General features: G+C 45.2%; 1 protein-coding gene across 2 annotated transcripts in view; it reads right to left on the minus strand.

The window, feature by feature from the left end:
* Positions 1-741: 741 nt before the first annotated feature.
* Positions 742-17112, minus strand: part of LOC129813115 (spectrin beta chain, erythrocytic-like) — a 106734-nt gene continuing 90363 nt past the window's right edge. For both annotated transcript variants that reach the window (XM_055865307.1, XM_055865306.1), the window contains 4 exons: positions 7776-8059; positions 5484-5657; positions 3934-3976; positions 742-1936 (listed from right to left, as the gene is read on the minus strand). In XM_055865307.1, coding sequence (XP_055721282.1) covers positions 1730-1936; positions 3934-3976; positions 5484-5657; positions 7776-8059 — 708 coding nt within the window. In that variant the 3' untranslated portion in view covers positions 742-1729. The remainder of the gene's footprint in view (positions 1937-3933; positions 3977-5483; positions 5658-7775; positions 8060-17112) is intronic.

Consider the following 17112-nt stretch of genomic DNA (forward strand, 5'->3'; position numbering starts at 1 on the left):
CTGTTCCCCTGAACAAGGCAGTTAACCCACTGTTCCTAGGCCGTCATTGAAAATACGAATTTGTTCTTTAACTGACTTAGTTAAATAAAAGTAAAATATTTGGAAAATTCTTCATTTTCCAAGGTGGAAGGAGGTCCTTCCAAACTAGCTTCTCTCTCTTCTAAGGTCCTCTGAGCAGAGAATATTTTTGCCATACTGATTGATTGTGGTAAGGAGCCACACATGCAAAGCTGTTTATTTGTTGTGTTCTCCCCAAATTTGTACCTGGCTGGGGTAGTGTCGGAAAATACTGCATTTTTTACAATATTAAAATAATGTATTAACACTGTGCAGGTTCCCGTAAGACATTGTGTAGTTTCACACACTACAAAGGGTAAAGAGTGCGAGAAAAGCAGCAGACAGGCAGGGAGACAGACAGGCTATGTTGAAACAGCAGGCCCAGGGAGGAGGAAGACAGAGTGAAGGCACACACAAACCTTTTTGTTAAATGTTTACTTGTTTTCACACACACACACACACACACACACACACACACACACACACACACACACACACACACACACACACACACACACACACACACACACACACACACACACACTTTTATTACCCTTGGGTCCAGTGGACCCAAACACCACATATATAATATACATGTGTAGGGGGGTGTAAATGAGTGTGCACTCAATGAAAATGTGTTATTTTGTATGTTCTTCACAGAAAATGAGCCAAGGCCAATGAGTCTCAGGTTGAAAAAATGTCTTTGAGTAAACATTGAAAATGGGTCCCACAGACCCGAACACCACAAAAGGGTTGAACAAAAAACATGATTCATGCATTTTTCTTGATATACTGTATATGAACAGATATGAAATTCGAGATTCGATAAACAAGTGTTAGGTATGAGCTATTTCAAGTTCTCAGAGATGGCCATTGTTCTGGTAAAAGTCATGTTTGAAAGTGATTGTGTTATGTTTAAGGTAATAGCAGGTCAATAACAAGATAGCATAATCATCTTTCAATTGTGTTACTTTCATTATCTCAGTTAAAACAGTCTATAACTGCCAATTTCGGCAGCATTATTTTTGCCTTCACAGTGCATAGGACAATTAGTTTGCATACTTGCAGTTGTACTTGCTGTGCATGCAGGTACTGTACAGCACTGTACAATGTCTCAATCTCTTTCAGGCAACACTAGGCCTATCTATTCATTAGTTAAAACAGAATTTACCAAGCTCTTTTAAAAAGCCTAGCCACCCAATCCTGATGATTCTATGATGTAAGAGCTCCAAATTCAAACAGCACAGTATAACAATTCACAACCATTTTATAGGAATATAAGGCAGATTAATCAACAAAAGTACTCATACGAGTCATACTGTTTTGTAATACAAATCATACAAGCATGCTTTTATCTAAAGCAAAGTTGGGAAACAATTGTAAAAGGAAAATAATGAATTTTACAAACATTCTTTGGTTGAGTGTGAAAAGAGCATTCCTGTGCTTTTATTTAGCTATTTGAATTTAGCATATTTTGTCAAAAAGAGAAAGAGAAGGTTGTTACACTGGCTTTAATACGGGCAGCAGAGTGTGCAGAGGTTTACATCTAAACTACAATATCTCATCTATTTCAAAGTAAAAAAGAACATATTTTAAGATAAAATTCATTCTGATTGTACACTACAACTTCTTCTTCTGCCCAAGACCTGCAATATAGTCAGTCTGTCCATCCTCACTTTTTATTGGCAAACCGACTGAAGCCCTTCTTCTCCTTGTCTTTCTTGTCTTTCGCTGGCTCTGGGGTGGTGAGGGTGGTAGAAGAGGAAGGAGGGGGCAGGCTGCGGGCCCGGACCCCTGCGGACCCTGAGGGTTCCACCTCTTCCTGTGCCAGGGGCTTCACTGCTTTCTCTATGGCCTGGGTCCAACGCCCCAGTTCCTCCTGAAATAACAATACATTTACGTTGAATATATTTCAATGAATTTGGGTGTTGGGGTTAACCTGTTGAGGATGGGGGCGCTGTTGTCACTATTTATGCTAATCGTGTAATTTTTGAAACGGCTTCCCACAAAATTCTTGATCGTACAATATGCATATTATTATTATTATTGGATAGAAAACAGTCTATAGTTTATATAGGAGTTGAAATTTTGTCTCTAAGTGGAACAGAACCCATTCTACGGCAATTTCCCTGACATGGAGTCAGATTTCAGAAATGTTGGCCCCTGATCTGGAGTCAGTTAAAAGGGCACTGTTATTGCTATGAGTATACGGACACTGCTTACGTCTTCCCCTGGATGCCTTTACGTGATGACGATTTGAATGGGGTCGATTGCGCGTTCACAGGCACTATAAATTAAAAAACCCTGTAGCTAGCAAGTCTTTTCTTGCTGCGTAATGCGCCTGGAGGACATCGACCCGCACTTGTTCCAAGCATTAGTGGAGGGAGTAATATTACTCTGGTCATGTTTTTACTCGTTATGGGAGTTAAAAACATCATAAGGTAGTTAATTTAAAGCGTTTTATAGCAATTTATATCCGTTTAGTGCGATTTTGGGACATTTATTTCTGAAACGCTGTGAATTGCTGGGCACGCTTCCAGTTCATCCCGAACGCAGTTGGCATTTCCACATGGCAAGAGGACAGCTTTCCACCAAAAGACGATTAGACCCAAGAAAGGATCCTTTGCCCAAGATACTGATGGAAGAACAGCTCAAAGTAGGACATTTTTATTATGATAAATCGTGTTTCTGTCGAAAAATGTTAGTGGCTTAGGACGCAATGTTTTTTGACGTAGCTTCGCTTGGCGCAAACTGTATTGAAAAGTAAGGATAATTTAAAAAATGTAATTCCGCGATTGTATTAAGAATTAAATTGTCTATCAATCCCTGTCCACCCTATATTTTTTAGTCACGTTTATGAGTATTTATGTATAAGAGTAGATCACTGTCTAATATGGCGCACGGACATTTTCTCACCAGCTGGGCTACATTTCACATTGTCTAACCATGATTTTGGTGGCTAAATATAAACATTTTCGATCAAACTCTATATGGATTGTGTAATATGATGTTACAGGAGTGTCATCTGAAGAATTCTGAGAAGGTTAGTGAAAAAATTAATATATTTTGGCGATGTTGACGTTATCGCTCACTTTGGCTAGAATCAATGCTGGGCTGCTATGTGCTATGTGCTATGCTAATATAACGATTTATTGTGTTTTCGCTGTAAGACACTTAGAAAATCTGAAATATTGTCTGTATTCACAGGATCTGTGTCTTTCGATTAGTGTATGCTGTGTATTTTTACGAAATGTTTGATGATTAGTAAGTAGGTAAACACGATGCTCTATGTAGTTATTCTAGTCCATTTGTGACGGTGGGTGCAATTGTAACCTATGCCATCTACCTGAAATATGCACTTTTTTCTAACAAAACCTATCCCATACCATAAATATGTTATCAGACTGTCATCTGATGAGTTTTTTTCTTGGTTAGGGGCTATAAATATCTTAGTTTAGCCGAATTGGTGATAGCTACTGGTGTTGGTGGACAAATAAAAGATGGTGGATTATGCTAATGTGTTTTTAGGTAATAGATGTACATCTTTACATATTGTGTCTTCCCTGTAAAACATTTTAAAAATCGGACATGTTGGCTGGATTCACAAGATCTGTGTCTTTCATTAGCTGTATTGGACTTTAATGTGTGAAAGTTAAATATTTTAAAAATATATTTTTTTTGAATTTCGCGGCACTGGTTTTTCAGTGGGGGTGGGGGGGGAGTGCCGCTAGCGGCACCCTCATCCTAGGCAGGTTAATGATTATATTCCAAAGTACATTACTGCTGTAACCCTGTGATAAGAACATATGACATTCTTGTGTGACAAAACCAAATCAAATACATATAATTTAAAAAATAACTCTGTGAAGAACCCACCTCGTCTTTACACTGGAACAGGTACTCACTACCATCACCCAGCCTGGAAGATAGACAGCCAGAGGAACAAAATTCAGTTTAAACGAAACGTGTGGTAAGAGTGTGAACTAAACTCAGCAAAAAAATAAACGTCCTCTCACTGTCAACTGCGTTTATTTTCAAATAAAATATTTGTATGAACATAACAAGATTCAACAACTGAAACATAAACTGAACAAGTTCCACAGGCATGTGACAAACAGAAATGGAATAATGTCTTCCTGAACAAAGGTGGGGTCAAAATCGAAAGTAACTGTCAGTATCTGGTGTGGCCACCAGCTGCATTAAGTACTGCAGTGCATCTCCTCCTCATGGACTGTACCAGATTTGCCAGTTCTTGCTGTGAGATGTTACCCCACTCTTACACCAAGGCACCTGCACGTTCCCGGACATTTCTGGGGGGAATGGCCCTAGCCCTCACCCTCCGATCCAATAGGTCCCAGACATGCTCAATGGGATTGAGATCCGGGCGCTTCGCTGGCCATGGCAGAACACTGACAGTCTTGCAGGAAATCACGCACAGAACAAGCAGTATGGCTGGTGGCATTGTCATGCTGGAGGGTCATGTCAGGATGAGCCTCCAGGAAGGGTACCGCATGAGGGAGGAGGATGTCTTCCCTGTAACGCACAGCATTGAGATTGCCTGCAATGACAACAAGCTCAGTCCGATGATGCTGTGACACACTGCCCCAGACCATGACGGACCCTCCACCACCAAATCGATCCCCGCTCCAGAGTACAGGCCTCGGTGTAACGCTCATTCCTTCGACGATAAACGCGAATCTGACCATCACCCCTGGTGAGACAAAACCGCGACTAATCAGTGAAGAGCACTTTTTGCCAGTCCTGTTTGGTCCAGCGATGGTGGGTTTGTGCCCATAGGCGACGTTGTTGCCGGTGATGTCTGGTGAGGACCTGCCTTTCAACAGGCTTACAAGCCCTCAGTCCAGCCACTCTCAGCCTATTGCGGACAGTCTGAGCACTGATGGAGGGATTGTGCGTTCCTGGTGTAACTCGGGCAGCTGATCGTCCTCGCGGATACACTGCGAGGACGATCAGCTGTCCGTCCTGTCTCCCTGGAGCGCTGTTTTAGGCGTCTCACAGTACGGACATTGCAATTTATTGCCCTGGCCAGATCTGCAGTCATGCCTCCTTACAGCATGCCTAAGGCACATTCACGCAGAAGAGCAGGGACCCTGGCCATCTTTCTTTTGGTGTTTTTCAGAGTCAGTAGAAAGGCCTCTTTAGTGTCCTAAATTTTCATAAATGTGACCTTAATTGCCTACCGTCTGTAAGCTGTTAGTGTCTTAACGACTGTTTCACAGGTGCATGTTCATTAATTGTTTATGGTTCATTGAACAAGCATGGGAAACAGTGTTTAAAGCCTTTACAATGAAGATCTGTGAAATTATTTGGATTTTTATGAATTATCTTTGAAAGACAGCGTCCTGAAAAAGGGACATTTCTTTTTTTGCTGAGTTTACGTAGACTAAAACACTAACGTTCCTCACCTCAGTATGAATACGTGTTTCTTCTTCTTGTAGTTGTTCAGGACTTCCCATTTGGCATTGCCGAGCGACAGAGGGTCCTCTCCGTGGTAGGTGGAGCCATGGCCGAAGCTCTTGGCGTCCTTATAGACAGACAGCTGACCAGGCTTCAGCACACAGTACAGGTTGTTCCAGGACCTGTGAGAGGACAGGAGCACAGACACACATTTTGATGGACAAGACCTTCATTTCTTGTCAATAGGGGGAGCTGTTAGCACTTTGTAATAATGACGTTCCCAAATTAAATTGCCTCGTACTCAATTCTTGCTCGTACAATATGCATATTATTATTACTATTGGATAGAAAACACTCTCTAGTTTCTAAAACCGTTTGAATTATATCTGTGAGTGAAACAGAACTGGACTTAGAGCAATTTTCCTATGTGTATGTGAGAATGCAAAATTTTGCTAGCTGCTCTGAGACCTGTGTATAAATCTGCCTGTCTTCTATTGGTTGAGATGCACTGCATACGCCTTCCCCTGGATGTTAGCGAATAGAGAGACTTGAAATGGAGTCTCTACGTAGATCTCAAAGGTTATAAATCACTTGGCAAAGACGTGTCTGTTCTTTTCCCTCTTCGCTCTGACGCACTGAGGACCTTGGCATATTGTACTAGAACCATCAGTTATAGATCTTAGAAATTTCCTGCTGTGTTTTTATCGATATAGGCTTTAAAGACATCATAATCTTGTTAATTTAAACCGAATTATATCAGTTTATGTCAGTATATTGCGATTTTCGGTATTTCATTTCCTGGCGTTCTAGGGGGTTGGGTATCTCTCTCTCTCATGCTAATGTTTACTGCTAATTGCAACGTTGAAGAGGACGTTATACAACCTAGCAATGATTATTTTGGACAAAGGACACCTTTCCCAAGATTCTGATGAGAGTTCATCAAAAAGTAAGAACTATTTATGCTGATAATTCGTTGTTCTGTTGAAAAATGTCAAATGCATAAGCCGCCATTAATTGCAGTGCATCCTCGCTTTATTGCACGCTGTATTTTGAAGTAACGTTAATTTTAAAAATGTAACCCAGCGATTGCATTAAGAACTAATTTGTCTTTCAATTGCTGGCCAACCTGTATTTTTTAGTCAAGTTTTGGAATAGTTACTGATTAGAATAGGTGCCTCTCCAAAGATTTCTCCTGACATTTTCTGGGCAGCTTTGCTACTTTTCTCATTGTATAACCACGATTTGTGGCGCTAAATATGCACATTTTCGAACAAACTCTATATGCATTGTGTAATATGATGTTATAGGACTGTCATCTGAAGAATTCTGAGAAGGTTAGTGAAAAAATGTATTTATTTTGGTGGTTTATACGTTATCGCTATTTTGGCTTGAATCAATGCTGTTGTGATGTTTGCTATTGTGGTAAGATAATATAACGCTATATTGTGTTTTCGCTGTAAAACACTTAGAAAATCTGAAATATTGGCTGGATTCACAAGATCTGTGTCTTTCATTTGCTGTACGCTGTGTATTTTTAAGAAATGTTTTATGATGAGTAATTAGCTAATACACGATGATCTCTGTAGTTATTCTAGTTGCTTTGATGAGAGTTGTGATGGTGGCTGCAATGGTAATCTATGATTTATGCCTGAAATATGCAAATTTTTCTAACAAAACATATTTATTGTATAGCATATGTTATCAGACTGTCATCTGATGAAAGTGTTTCTTGGTTAGTGGCTATTTATATCTTTATTTGGTCGAATTTGTGATAGCTACTGATGCAGTAAGAAAAGTGTGGAGTAAAAAAAGTGGTGTCTTTTGCTAACGTGGTTAGCTAATAGATTTACATATTGTGTCTTCCCTGTAAAACATTTTAAAAATCAGAAATGATGGCTGGATTCACAAGATGTGTATCTTTCATTTGGTGTCTTGGACTTGTGATTTCATGAACATTTTATTATATGATATCCCTGTGGCTTTAGGCTAGGCTATGCTAGTCAGCTTTTTTGATGGGGGGGTCCCGGATCCAGGTTTGTGACTCGTTAGAGGTTTTAAGCAGATACGTACGCATCCCAAGCTTACCCAAAACTATTTGAATTATTTGTGAGGTAGTATCATGAACTTGAGCTATCCTTCACATCCTACCTACTGTAATTGGAGTGAGTACCTTCTTTCATTACCCCAAACTATACAAAATAACTGGTAAAATGTGCAACCTTAATTCTACGCAAATCAACCATTTCAAGCCTAACAATAGCAACAATAACCATGCTCTTTAAGGTTGTGAGTGTCTCTACCTGTTGGAAGCCTTCTTTCCAGCAGCCTCTAGGTCGTGTTTCCGTCCCAGCATGCCATCCTGCAGCACAGCCTTAGGGCTGAGGGGGTCAGCGGGTAGGGTGGCGGCCCGGGGCTCCCCCTCCCTGGGGGTCTGTCCTGACACAGAGGCATCCAGCAGCTCCAGAGAGCTAGCCTCCTGCAAGCCAGCATCCTGCATCTCAGAGACCATGGGCACCGTAGAGTCACCCGCTGTTCCCTCCAACTGACCCAAACTGGGCTCCACCTCAACTGCTCCTGAGGCAGACTGGGAAGGAGAGATCAGCATGATATATATTTACGATACATTTTAACTTACATATAGGAAAGAGAAGTGCGCCTGGATTCAATCAGATTGAGCGTTAATCAGCATTAATCAGCATTGGCCGACATTCCGCATACCAGATGTTTTGGAGGTGTAGCTGCTGTATGAGCGTGTGTCACAAACCACTCCCTTACTATCCCTACTGCGTTAGAAATGGCTCTATGAGGGACTCCCGGGTGGCGCAGTGGTCTAGGGCACTGCATCGCAGTGCTAGCTGCGCCACCAGAGTCTCTGGGTTCGCGCCCAGGCTCTGTCACAGCCGGCCGCGACCGGGAGGTCCGTGGGGCGACGCACAATTGGGCTAGCGTCGTCCGGGTTAGGGAGGGTTTGGCCGGTAGGGATATCCTTGTCTCATCGCGCTCCAGCAACTCCTGTGGCGGCCGGGCGCAGTGCGCGCTAACCGAGGGGGCCAGGTGCACGGTGTTTCCTCCGGCACATTGGTGCGGCTGGCTTCCGGGTTGGAGGCGCGCTGTGTTAAGAAGCAGTGCGGCTTGGTTGGGTTGTGCTTCGGAGGACGCGTGGCTTTCGACCTTCGTCTCTCCCGAGCCCGTACAGGAGTTGTAGCGATGAGACAAGATAGTAATTACTAGCGATTGGATACCACGAAAATTGGGGAGAAAATTGGGGAGAAAAGGGGAAAAAAAATAAAAAATTTAAAGAAAAAAAAGAAATGGCTCTATGTTTAAAATGACCCCTTTCCGTAAACCTTTACAATAAGGATCTATTTGTAAAGAGTTTATAAAGGGTTTGTAATTACATTATTAATGGTTATTTAATCATTTGTAAATGAATTATAAACCATTAATAAATAGGTTAAACAAATTGGTCAAAATAGTGCAATAGCCAGTCAGTGCTTGCCAAATAGTGAGCCACTGTTTACCTCCAGTTATTAAAACCCTTTATAAATGCCCTTACAAATGCGTATTATAGTGAACCCTTATTTATCATGATGCAACCTTATTTGAAATGATTATACAGTTAAAAATATATATTTTCTCACTTTTGGGTGTGATACATTGTTGCTCTGACCCAGGAAGAGACATTATTGGTTTTCAGACCAATGGTCAACTCCAATGATGTGTCTTGCCCCACGTTTAAAACCCTGATGATTTATTTAAATATTATTGAAGGCAAGTCAGCAAAAAACAAATTCTTATTTACAATGACGGCCTACCAAAAGGCTGCGATCAAAAAGAAAAATATAGGACAAAACACACATCACGACAAGAGAGACACCACAACACTCTTGAGAGACCGAAGACAACATCATAGCATGGCAGCAACACATGACAACACAGCGTGGTAGCAACACAACATGACATCAACATGGTAGCAACACAACATGGCAGCGGCACAACATGGTAGCAGCACAAAACATTATTGGGAACAGACAACAGCACAAAGGCAAGAAGTTAGAGACAACATTACATGAGGCGAAGCTGCCACAACTGTCAGTAAGAGTGTCCATGATTGAGTCTTTGAATGAAGATTTGTTATTTATTTTTAAGCTCATTCCAGTCGCTAGTTGCAGCGAACTGAAAAGAGGAGCGACCCAGGGATATGTGTGCTTTGGGGACCTTTAACAGAATGTGACTGGCAGAACGGGTGTTGTATGTGGAGGATGAGGGCTGCAGTAGATAGCTCAGATGGGGGGAGAGGGGCTTAAGAGGGTTTTATAAATAAGCATCAACCAGTGGGTCTTGCGACGGGTATACAGAGATGACCAGTTTACAGAGGAGTATAGAGTGCAGTGATGTGTCCTATAAGGAACATTGGTGGCAAAACTGATGGCCGAATGGCAAAAAACATCTAGCCGCTCGAGAGCACCCTTACCTGCCGATCTATAAATTATGTCTCTATAATCTAGCATGGGTAGGATGGTCATCTGAATCAGAGTTAGTTTGGCAGCTGGGGTGAAAGAGATGTGATTTTACCTTAGCCTACAGCTTTGATATGTGTTGAGACAAATACAGTGTACCGTCTAGCCTCACTCTCAAGTACTTGTATGAGGTGACTACCTCAAGCTCTAAACCCTCAGAGGTAGTGATAACACTGGTGGGGAGAGGCGCATTCTTCTTACCGAACCACATGACCTTTGGTTTGACCATTGTGAGAGGTATCCTCTCACACAACGTTTAATGTTTTGCTCTTCATACCCACCATTCATTGAAATGAACATGTTTAACAAAGTGTTGAATCTTCTCTCATGTATGTAGTCAAATCAAATCAAATTGTATTTTTCACACACACTGAATGCCAGAGGTGTAGACCTTACTATTAAATGCTTACTTACAAGCCCTTAATCAACAATGCAGAGTAAGAAAATATTTGCTAAATAAACTAAAGTTAAAAAGAAAGTAACACAATAAAATAACAATAACGAGGCTATACACAGGGTTGAAAGGGTACCGAGTCAATGTGCGGGGGAACAGGGTAGTCGAGGTAATTGAGGTAATATGTACATGTAGATAGAGGTAAAGTGACTATGCATAGATAATAAACAGAGAGTAGAAGCAGCATAAAAAGGGGGTTAATGTAAATTGTCTGGGTAGCCATTTGATGAACTGTTCAGCAGTGTTATGGCTTGGGGGTAGAAGCTGTTCAGCAGTGTTATGGCTTGGGGGTAGAAGCTGTTCAGCAGTGTTATGGCTTGGGGGGTAGAAGCTGTTCAGCAGTGTTATGGCTTGGGGGTAGAAGCTGTTCAGCAGTCTAATGGCTTGGGTGTGGAAGCTGTTCAGCAGTCTTATGGCTTGGGGGGTAGAAGCTGTTCAGCAGTCTTATGGCTTGGAGGTAGAAGCTGTTCAGCAGTCTTATGGCTTGGGGGGTAGAAGCTGTTCAGCAGTCTTATGGCTTGGGGGGTAGAAGCTGTTCAGCAGTGTTATGGCTTGGGGGTAGAAGCTGTTCAGCAGTCTTAAGGCTTGGGGGGTAGAAGCTGTTCAGCAGTGTTATGGCTTGGGGGTAGAAGCTGTTCAGCAGTCTTATGGCTTGGGTGTGGAAGCTGTTCAGCAGTCTTATGGCTTGGGGGGTAGAAGCTGTTCAGCAGTCTTATGGCTTGGGGGGTAGAAGCTGTTCAGCAGTCTTATGGCTTGGGGGGTAGAAGCTGTTCAGCAGTCTTATGGCTTGGGGGTAGAAGCTGTTCAGCAGTCTTATGGCTTGGGTGTGGAAGCTGTTCAGCAGTCTTATGGCTTGGGGGGTAGAAGCTGTTCAGCAGTCTTATGGCTTGGGGGGTAGAAGCTGTTCAGCAGTCTTATGGCTTGGGTGTGGAAGCTGTTCAGCAGTCTGATGGCTTGGGGGGTAGAAGCTGTTCAGCAGTCTTATGGCTTGGGGGGTAGAAGCTGTTCAGCAGTCTAATGGCTTAGGGGTAGAAGCTGTTCAGCAGTCTTATGGCTTGGGGGGTAGAAGCTGTTCAGCAGTCTTATGGCTTGGGGGGTAGAAGCTGTTCAGCAGTCTTATGGCTTGGGGGGTAGAAGCTGTTCAGCAGTCTTATGGCTTGGGGATAGAAGCTGTTCAGCAGTGTAATGGCTTGGGGGTAGAAGCTGTTCAGCAGTCTTATGGCTTGGGGGTAGAAGCTGTTCTATCCTGTTTTTTTTTTAAACCCTACACAGCCACACAACCAAGTTTTCCTCTGATTTGTCCTGTGCTAAGCGCTATTCCTTTTCTTTTTGTCCTTTGACAAGCATACCCATAACAGCATGCAGCCACCACCATGCTTGAAAATATGAAGCGTGGTACTCCGTGAAAATAAATAAAGACTCCAGCCACCCAAGTCATAGACTGTTCTCCCTGCTACCACACAGCAAGTCTAGGTCTAAAAGGCTCCTTAACAGCTTCTACCCCCAAGCCATAAGACTGCTGAACAGCTTCTACCCCCAAGCCATAAGACTGCTAAACAGCTTCTACCCCCAAGCCATAAGACTGCTGAACAGCTTCTACCCCCAAGCCATAACACTGATGAACAGCTTCTACCCCCCAAGCCATAAGACTGATGAACAGCTTCTACCCCCCAAGCCATAAGACTGCTGAACAGCTTCTACCCCCAAGCCATAAGACTGCTGAACAGCTTCTATCCCCAAACCATAAGACTGCTGAACAGCTTCTACCCCCCGAGCCATAACACTGCTGAACAGCTTCTATCCCCAAACCATAAGACTGCTGAACAGCTTCTACCCCCAAGCCATAAGACTGCTGAACAGCGTCTACCCCCCAAGCCATAAGACTGCTGAACCGCTTCTACCCCCAAGCCATAAGACTGCTAAACAGCTTCTACCCCCAAGCCATAAGACTGCTGAACAGCTTCTACCCCCAAGCCATAACACTGATGAACAGCTTCTACCCCCCAAGCCATAAGACTGCTGAACAGCTTCTACCCCCAAGCCATAACACTGATGAACAGCTTCTACCCCCCAAGCCATAAGACTGCTGAACAGCTTCTACCCCCAAGCCATAAGACTGCTGAACAGCTTCTATCCCCAAACCATAAGACTGCTGAACAGCTTCTACCCCCCGAGCCATAACACTGCTGAACAGCTTCTATCCCCAAACCATAAGACTGCTGAACAGCTTCTACCCCAAAGCCATAAGACTGCTGAACAGCTTCTACCCCCCAAGCCATAAGACTGCTGAACAGCTTCTACCCCCAAGCCATAAGACTGCTGAACAGCTTCTACCCCAAGCCACAAGGCTGCTGAACAGTTTCTACCCCCAAGCCATAACACTGCTGAACAGCTTCTACCCCCAACCCATAAGACTGCTGAACAGCTTCTATCCCCAAACCATAAGACTGCTGAGCAGCTTCTACCCCCAAGCCATAAGACTGGTGAACAGCTTCTACCCCAAGCCATAAGACTACTGAACAGATTCTACCCCCAAGCCATAACACTGCTGAACAGCTTCTACCCCCAAGCCATCAGACTGCTGAACAGCTTCTACCCCCAAGCCATTAGACTGCTGAACAGCTTCTACCCCCAAGCCATCAGACTGCTGAACAGCTTCTACCCCCAAGCCATCAGACTGCTGAACAGCTTCTACCCCCAAGCCATCAGACTGCTGAACAGCTTCTACCCCCAAGCCATCAGACTGCTGAACAGCTTCTACCCCCAAGCCATAAGACTGCTGAACAGCTTCTACCCCCAAGCCATAAGACTGCTGAACAGCTTCTAACCCCAAGCCATAACACTGATGAACAGCTTCTACCCCCAAGCCATAAGACTGCTGAACAGCTTCTACCCCCCACCCATAAGACTGCTGAACAGCTTCTATCCCCAAACCATCAGACTGCTGAACAGCTTCTACCCCAAGCCATAAGACTGCTGAACAGCTTCTACCCCAAAGCCATAAGACTGATGAACAGCTTCTACCCCAAGCCACAAGACTGCTGAACAGCTTCTACCCCCAAGCCATAACACTGCTGAACAGCTTCTACCCCCAACCCATAAGACTGCTGAACAGCTTCTACCCCCAAACCATAAGACTACTGAACAGCTTCTACCCCCCAAGCCATAAGACTGCTGAACAGCTTCTACCCCAAGCCATAAGACTGGTGAACAGCTTCTACCCCAAGCCATAAGACTACTGAACAGATTCTACCCCCAAGCCATAACACTGCTGAACAGCTTCTACCCCCAAGCCATAAAACTGCTGAACAGCTTCTACCCCCCAAGCCATAAGACTGCTGAACAGCTTCTGCCCCCAAGCCATAACATTGCTGAACAGCTTCTACCCCCAAGCCATAACACTGCTGAACAGCTTCTACCCCAAGCCATAAGACTACTGAACAGATTCTACCCCCAAGCCATAACACTGCTGAACAGCTTCTACCCCCAAGCCATAACACTGCTGAACAGCTTCTACCCCCAAGCCATAACACTGCTGAACAGCTTCTACCCCCAAGCCATAAGACTGCTGAACAGCTTCTACCCCCAAGCCATAAGACTGCTGAACAGCTTCTACCCCCCAAGCCATAAGACTGCTGAACAGCTTCTACCCCCCAAGCCATAACACTGGTGAACAGCTTCTACCCCCAAGCCATAAGACTGCTGAACAGCTTCCACACCCCAAGCCATAAGACTGCTGAACAGCTTCTACCCCCCAAGCCATAAGACTGCTGAACAGCTTCTACCCCCCAAGCCATAAGACTGCTGAACAGCTTCTACCCCCCAAGCCATAAGACTGCTGAACAGCTTCTACCCCCCAAGCCATAAGACTGCTTAACAGCTTCTACACCCCAAGCCATAAGACAGCTGAACAGCTTCCACACCCCAAGCCATAAGACTGCTGAACAGCTTCTACCCCCCAAGCCATAAGACTGCTGAACAGCTTCTACCCCCCAAGCCATAAGACTGCTGAACAGCTTCTACCCCCCAAGCCATAAGACTCCTGAACAGCTTCTACCCCCCAAGCCATAAGACTGCTGAACAGCTTCTACCCCCCAAGCCATAAGACTGCTGAACAGCTTCTACCCCCCAAGCCATAAGACTGCTGAACAGCTTCTACCCCCCAAGCCATAAGACTGCTGAACAGCTTCCACACCCAAGCCATAAGACTGCTGAACAGCTTCTACCCCCAAGCCATAAGACTGCTGAACAGCTTCCACACCCCAAGCCATAAGACTGCTGAACAGCTTCTACCCCCCAAGCCATAAGACTGCTGAACAGCTTCTACCCCCCAAGCCATAAGACTGCTGAACAGCTTCTACCCCCCAAGCCATAAGACTGCTGAACAGCTTCTACCCCCCAAGCCATAAGACTGCTGAACAGCTTCTACCCCCCAAGCCATAAGACTGCTGAACAGCTTCTACCCCCCAAGCCATAAGACTGCTGAACAGCTTCTACCCCCCAAGCCATAAGACTGCTGAACAGCTTCTACCCCCCAAGCCATAAGACTGCTGAACAGCTTCCACACCCAAGCCATAAGACTGCTGAACAGCTTCTACCCCCCAAGCCATAAGACTGCTGAACAGCTTCCACACCCAAGCCATAAGACTGCTGAACAGCGTCTACCCCCAAGCCATAACACTGCTGAACAGCTTCTACCCCCCAAGCCATAACACTGCTGAACAGCTTCTACCCCCAAGCCATAACACTGCTGAACAGCTTCTACCCCCAAGCCATAAGACTGCTGAACAGCTTCTACCCCCAAGCCATAAGACTGCTGAACAGCTTCTACCCCCAAGCCATAAGACTGCTGAACAGCTTCCACACCCAAGCCATAAGACTGCTGAACAGCTTCTACCCCCAAGCCATAAGACTGCTGAACAGCTTCTACCCCCAAGCCATAAGACTGCTGAACAGCTTCCACACCCAAGCCATAAGACTGCTGAACAGCTTCTACCCCCAAGCCATAACACTGCTGAACAGCTTCTACCCCCCAAGCCATAAGACTGCTGAACAGCTTCTACCCCCCAAGCCATAAGACTGCTGAACAGCTTCTACCCCCCAAGCCATAAGACTGCTGAACAGCTTCCACACCCCAAGCCATAAGACTGCTGAACAGCTTCTACCCCCCAAGCCATAAGACTGCTGAACAGCTTCTACCCCCCAAGCCATAAGACTGCTGAACAGCTTCTACCCCCCAAGCCATAAGACTGCTGAACAGCTTCTACCCCCCAAGCCATAAGACTGCTGAACAGCTTCTACCCCCCAAGCCATAAGACTGCTGAACAGCTTCTACCCCCCAAGCCATAAGACTGCTGAACAGCTTCCACACCCAAGCCATAAGACTGCTGAACAGCTTCTACCCCCAAGCCATAAGACTGCTGAACAGCTTCCACACCCCAAGCCATAAGACTGCTGAACAGCTTCTACCCCCCAAGCCATAAGACTGCTGAACAGCTTCTACCCCCCAAGCCATAAGACTGCTGAACAGCTTCTACCCCCCAAGCCATAAGACTGCTGAACAGCTTCTACCCCCCAAGCCATAAGACTGCTGAACAGCTTCTACCCCCCAAGCCATAAGACTGCTGAACAGCTTCTACCCCCCAAGCCATAAGACTGCTGAACAGCTTCTACCCCCCAAGCCATAAGACTGCTGAACAGCTTCCACACCCAAGCCATAAGACTGCTGAACAGCTTCTACCCCCCAAGCCATAAGACTGCTGAACAGCTTCCACACCCAAGCCATAAGACTGCTGAACAGCTTCTACCCCCAAGCCATAACACTGCTGAACAGCTTCTACCCCCCAAGCCATAACACTGCTGAACAGCTTCTACCCCCAAGCCATAACACTGCTGAACAGCTTCTACCCCCAAGCCATAAGACTGCTGAACAGCTTCTACCCCCAAGCCATAAGACTGCTGAACAGCTTCTACCCCGAAGCCATAAGACTGCTGAACAGCTTCCACACCCAAGCCATAAGACTGCTGAACAGCTTCTACCCCCAAGCCATAAGACTGCTGAACAGCTTCTACCCCCAAGCCATAAGACTGCTGAACAGCTTCCACACCCAAGCCATAAGACTGCTGAACAGCTTCTACCCCCAAGCCATAACACTGCTGAACAGCTTCTACCCCCCAAGCCATAAGACTGCTGAACAGCTTCTACCCCCAAGCCATAAGACTGCTGAACAGCTTCTACCCCCCAAGCCATAAGACTGCTGAACAGCTTCTACCCCCCAAGCCATAAGACTGCTGAACAGCTTCTACCCCCCAAGCCATAAGACTGCTGAACAGCTTCTACCCCCAAGCCATAACACTGCTGAACAGCTTCTACCCCCCAAGCCATAACACTGCTGAACAGCTTCTACCCCCAAGCCATAACACTGCTGAACAGCTTCTACCCCCAAGCCATAACACTGCTGAACAGCTTCTACCCCCCAAGCCATAAGACTGCTGAACAGCTTCTACCCCCAAGCCATAACACTGCTGAACAGCTTCTACCCCCAAGCCATAACACTGCTGAACAGCTTCTACCCCCCAAGCCATAACACTGCTGAACAGCTTCTACCCCCAAGCCATAACACTGCTGAACAGCTTCTACCCCCAAGCCATAACACTGCTGAA

This window comes from Salvelinus fontinalis, chromosome 16 (genome assembly GCF_029448725.1).
Source record: "Salvelinus fontinalis isolate EN_2023a chromosome 16, ASM2944872v1, whole genome shotgun sequence".
Taxonomy (NCBI): domain Eukaryota; kingdom Metazoa; phylum Chordata; class Actinopteri; order Salmoniformes; family Salmonidae; genus Salvelinus; species Salvelinus fontinalis.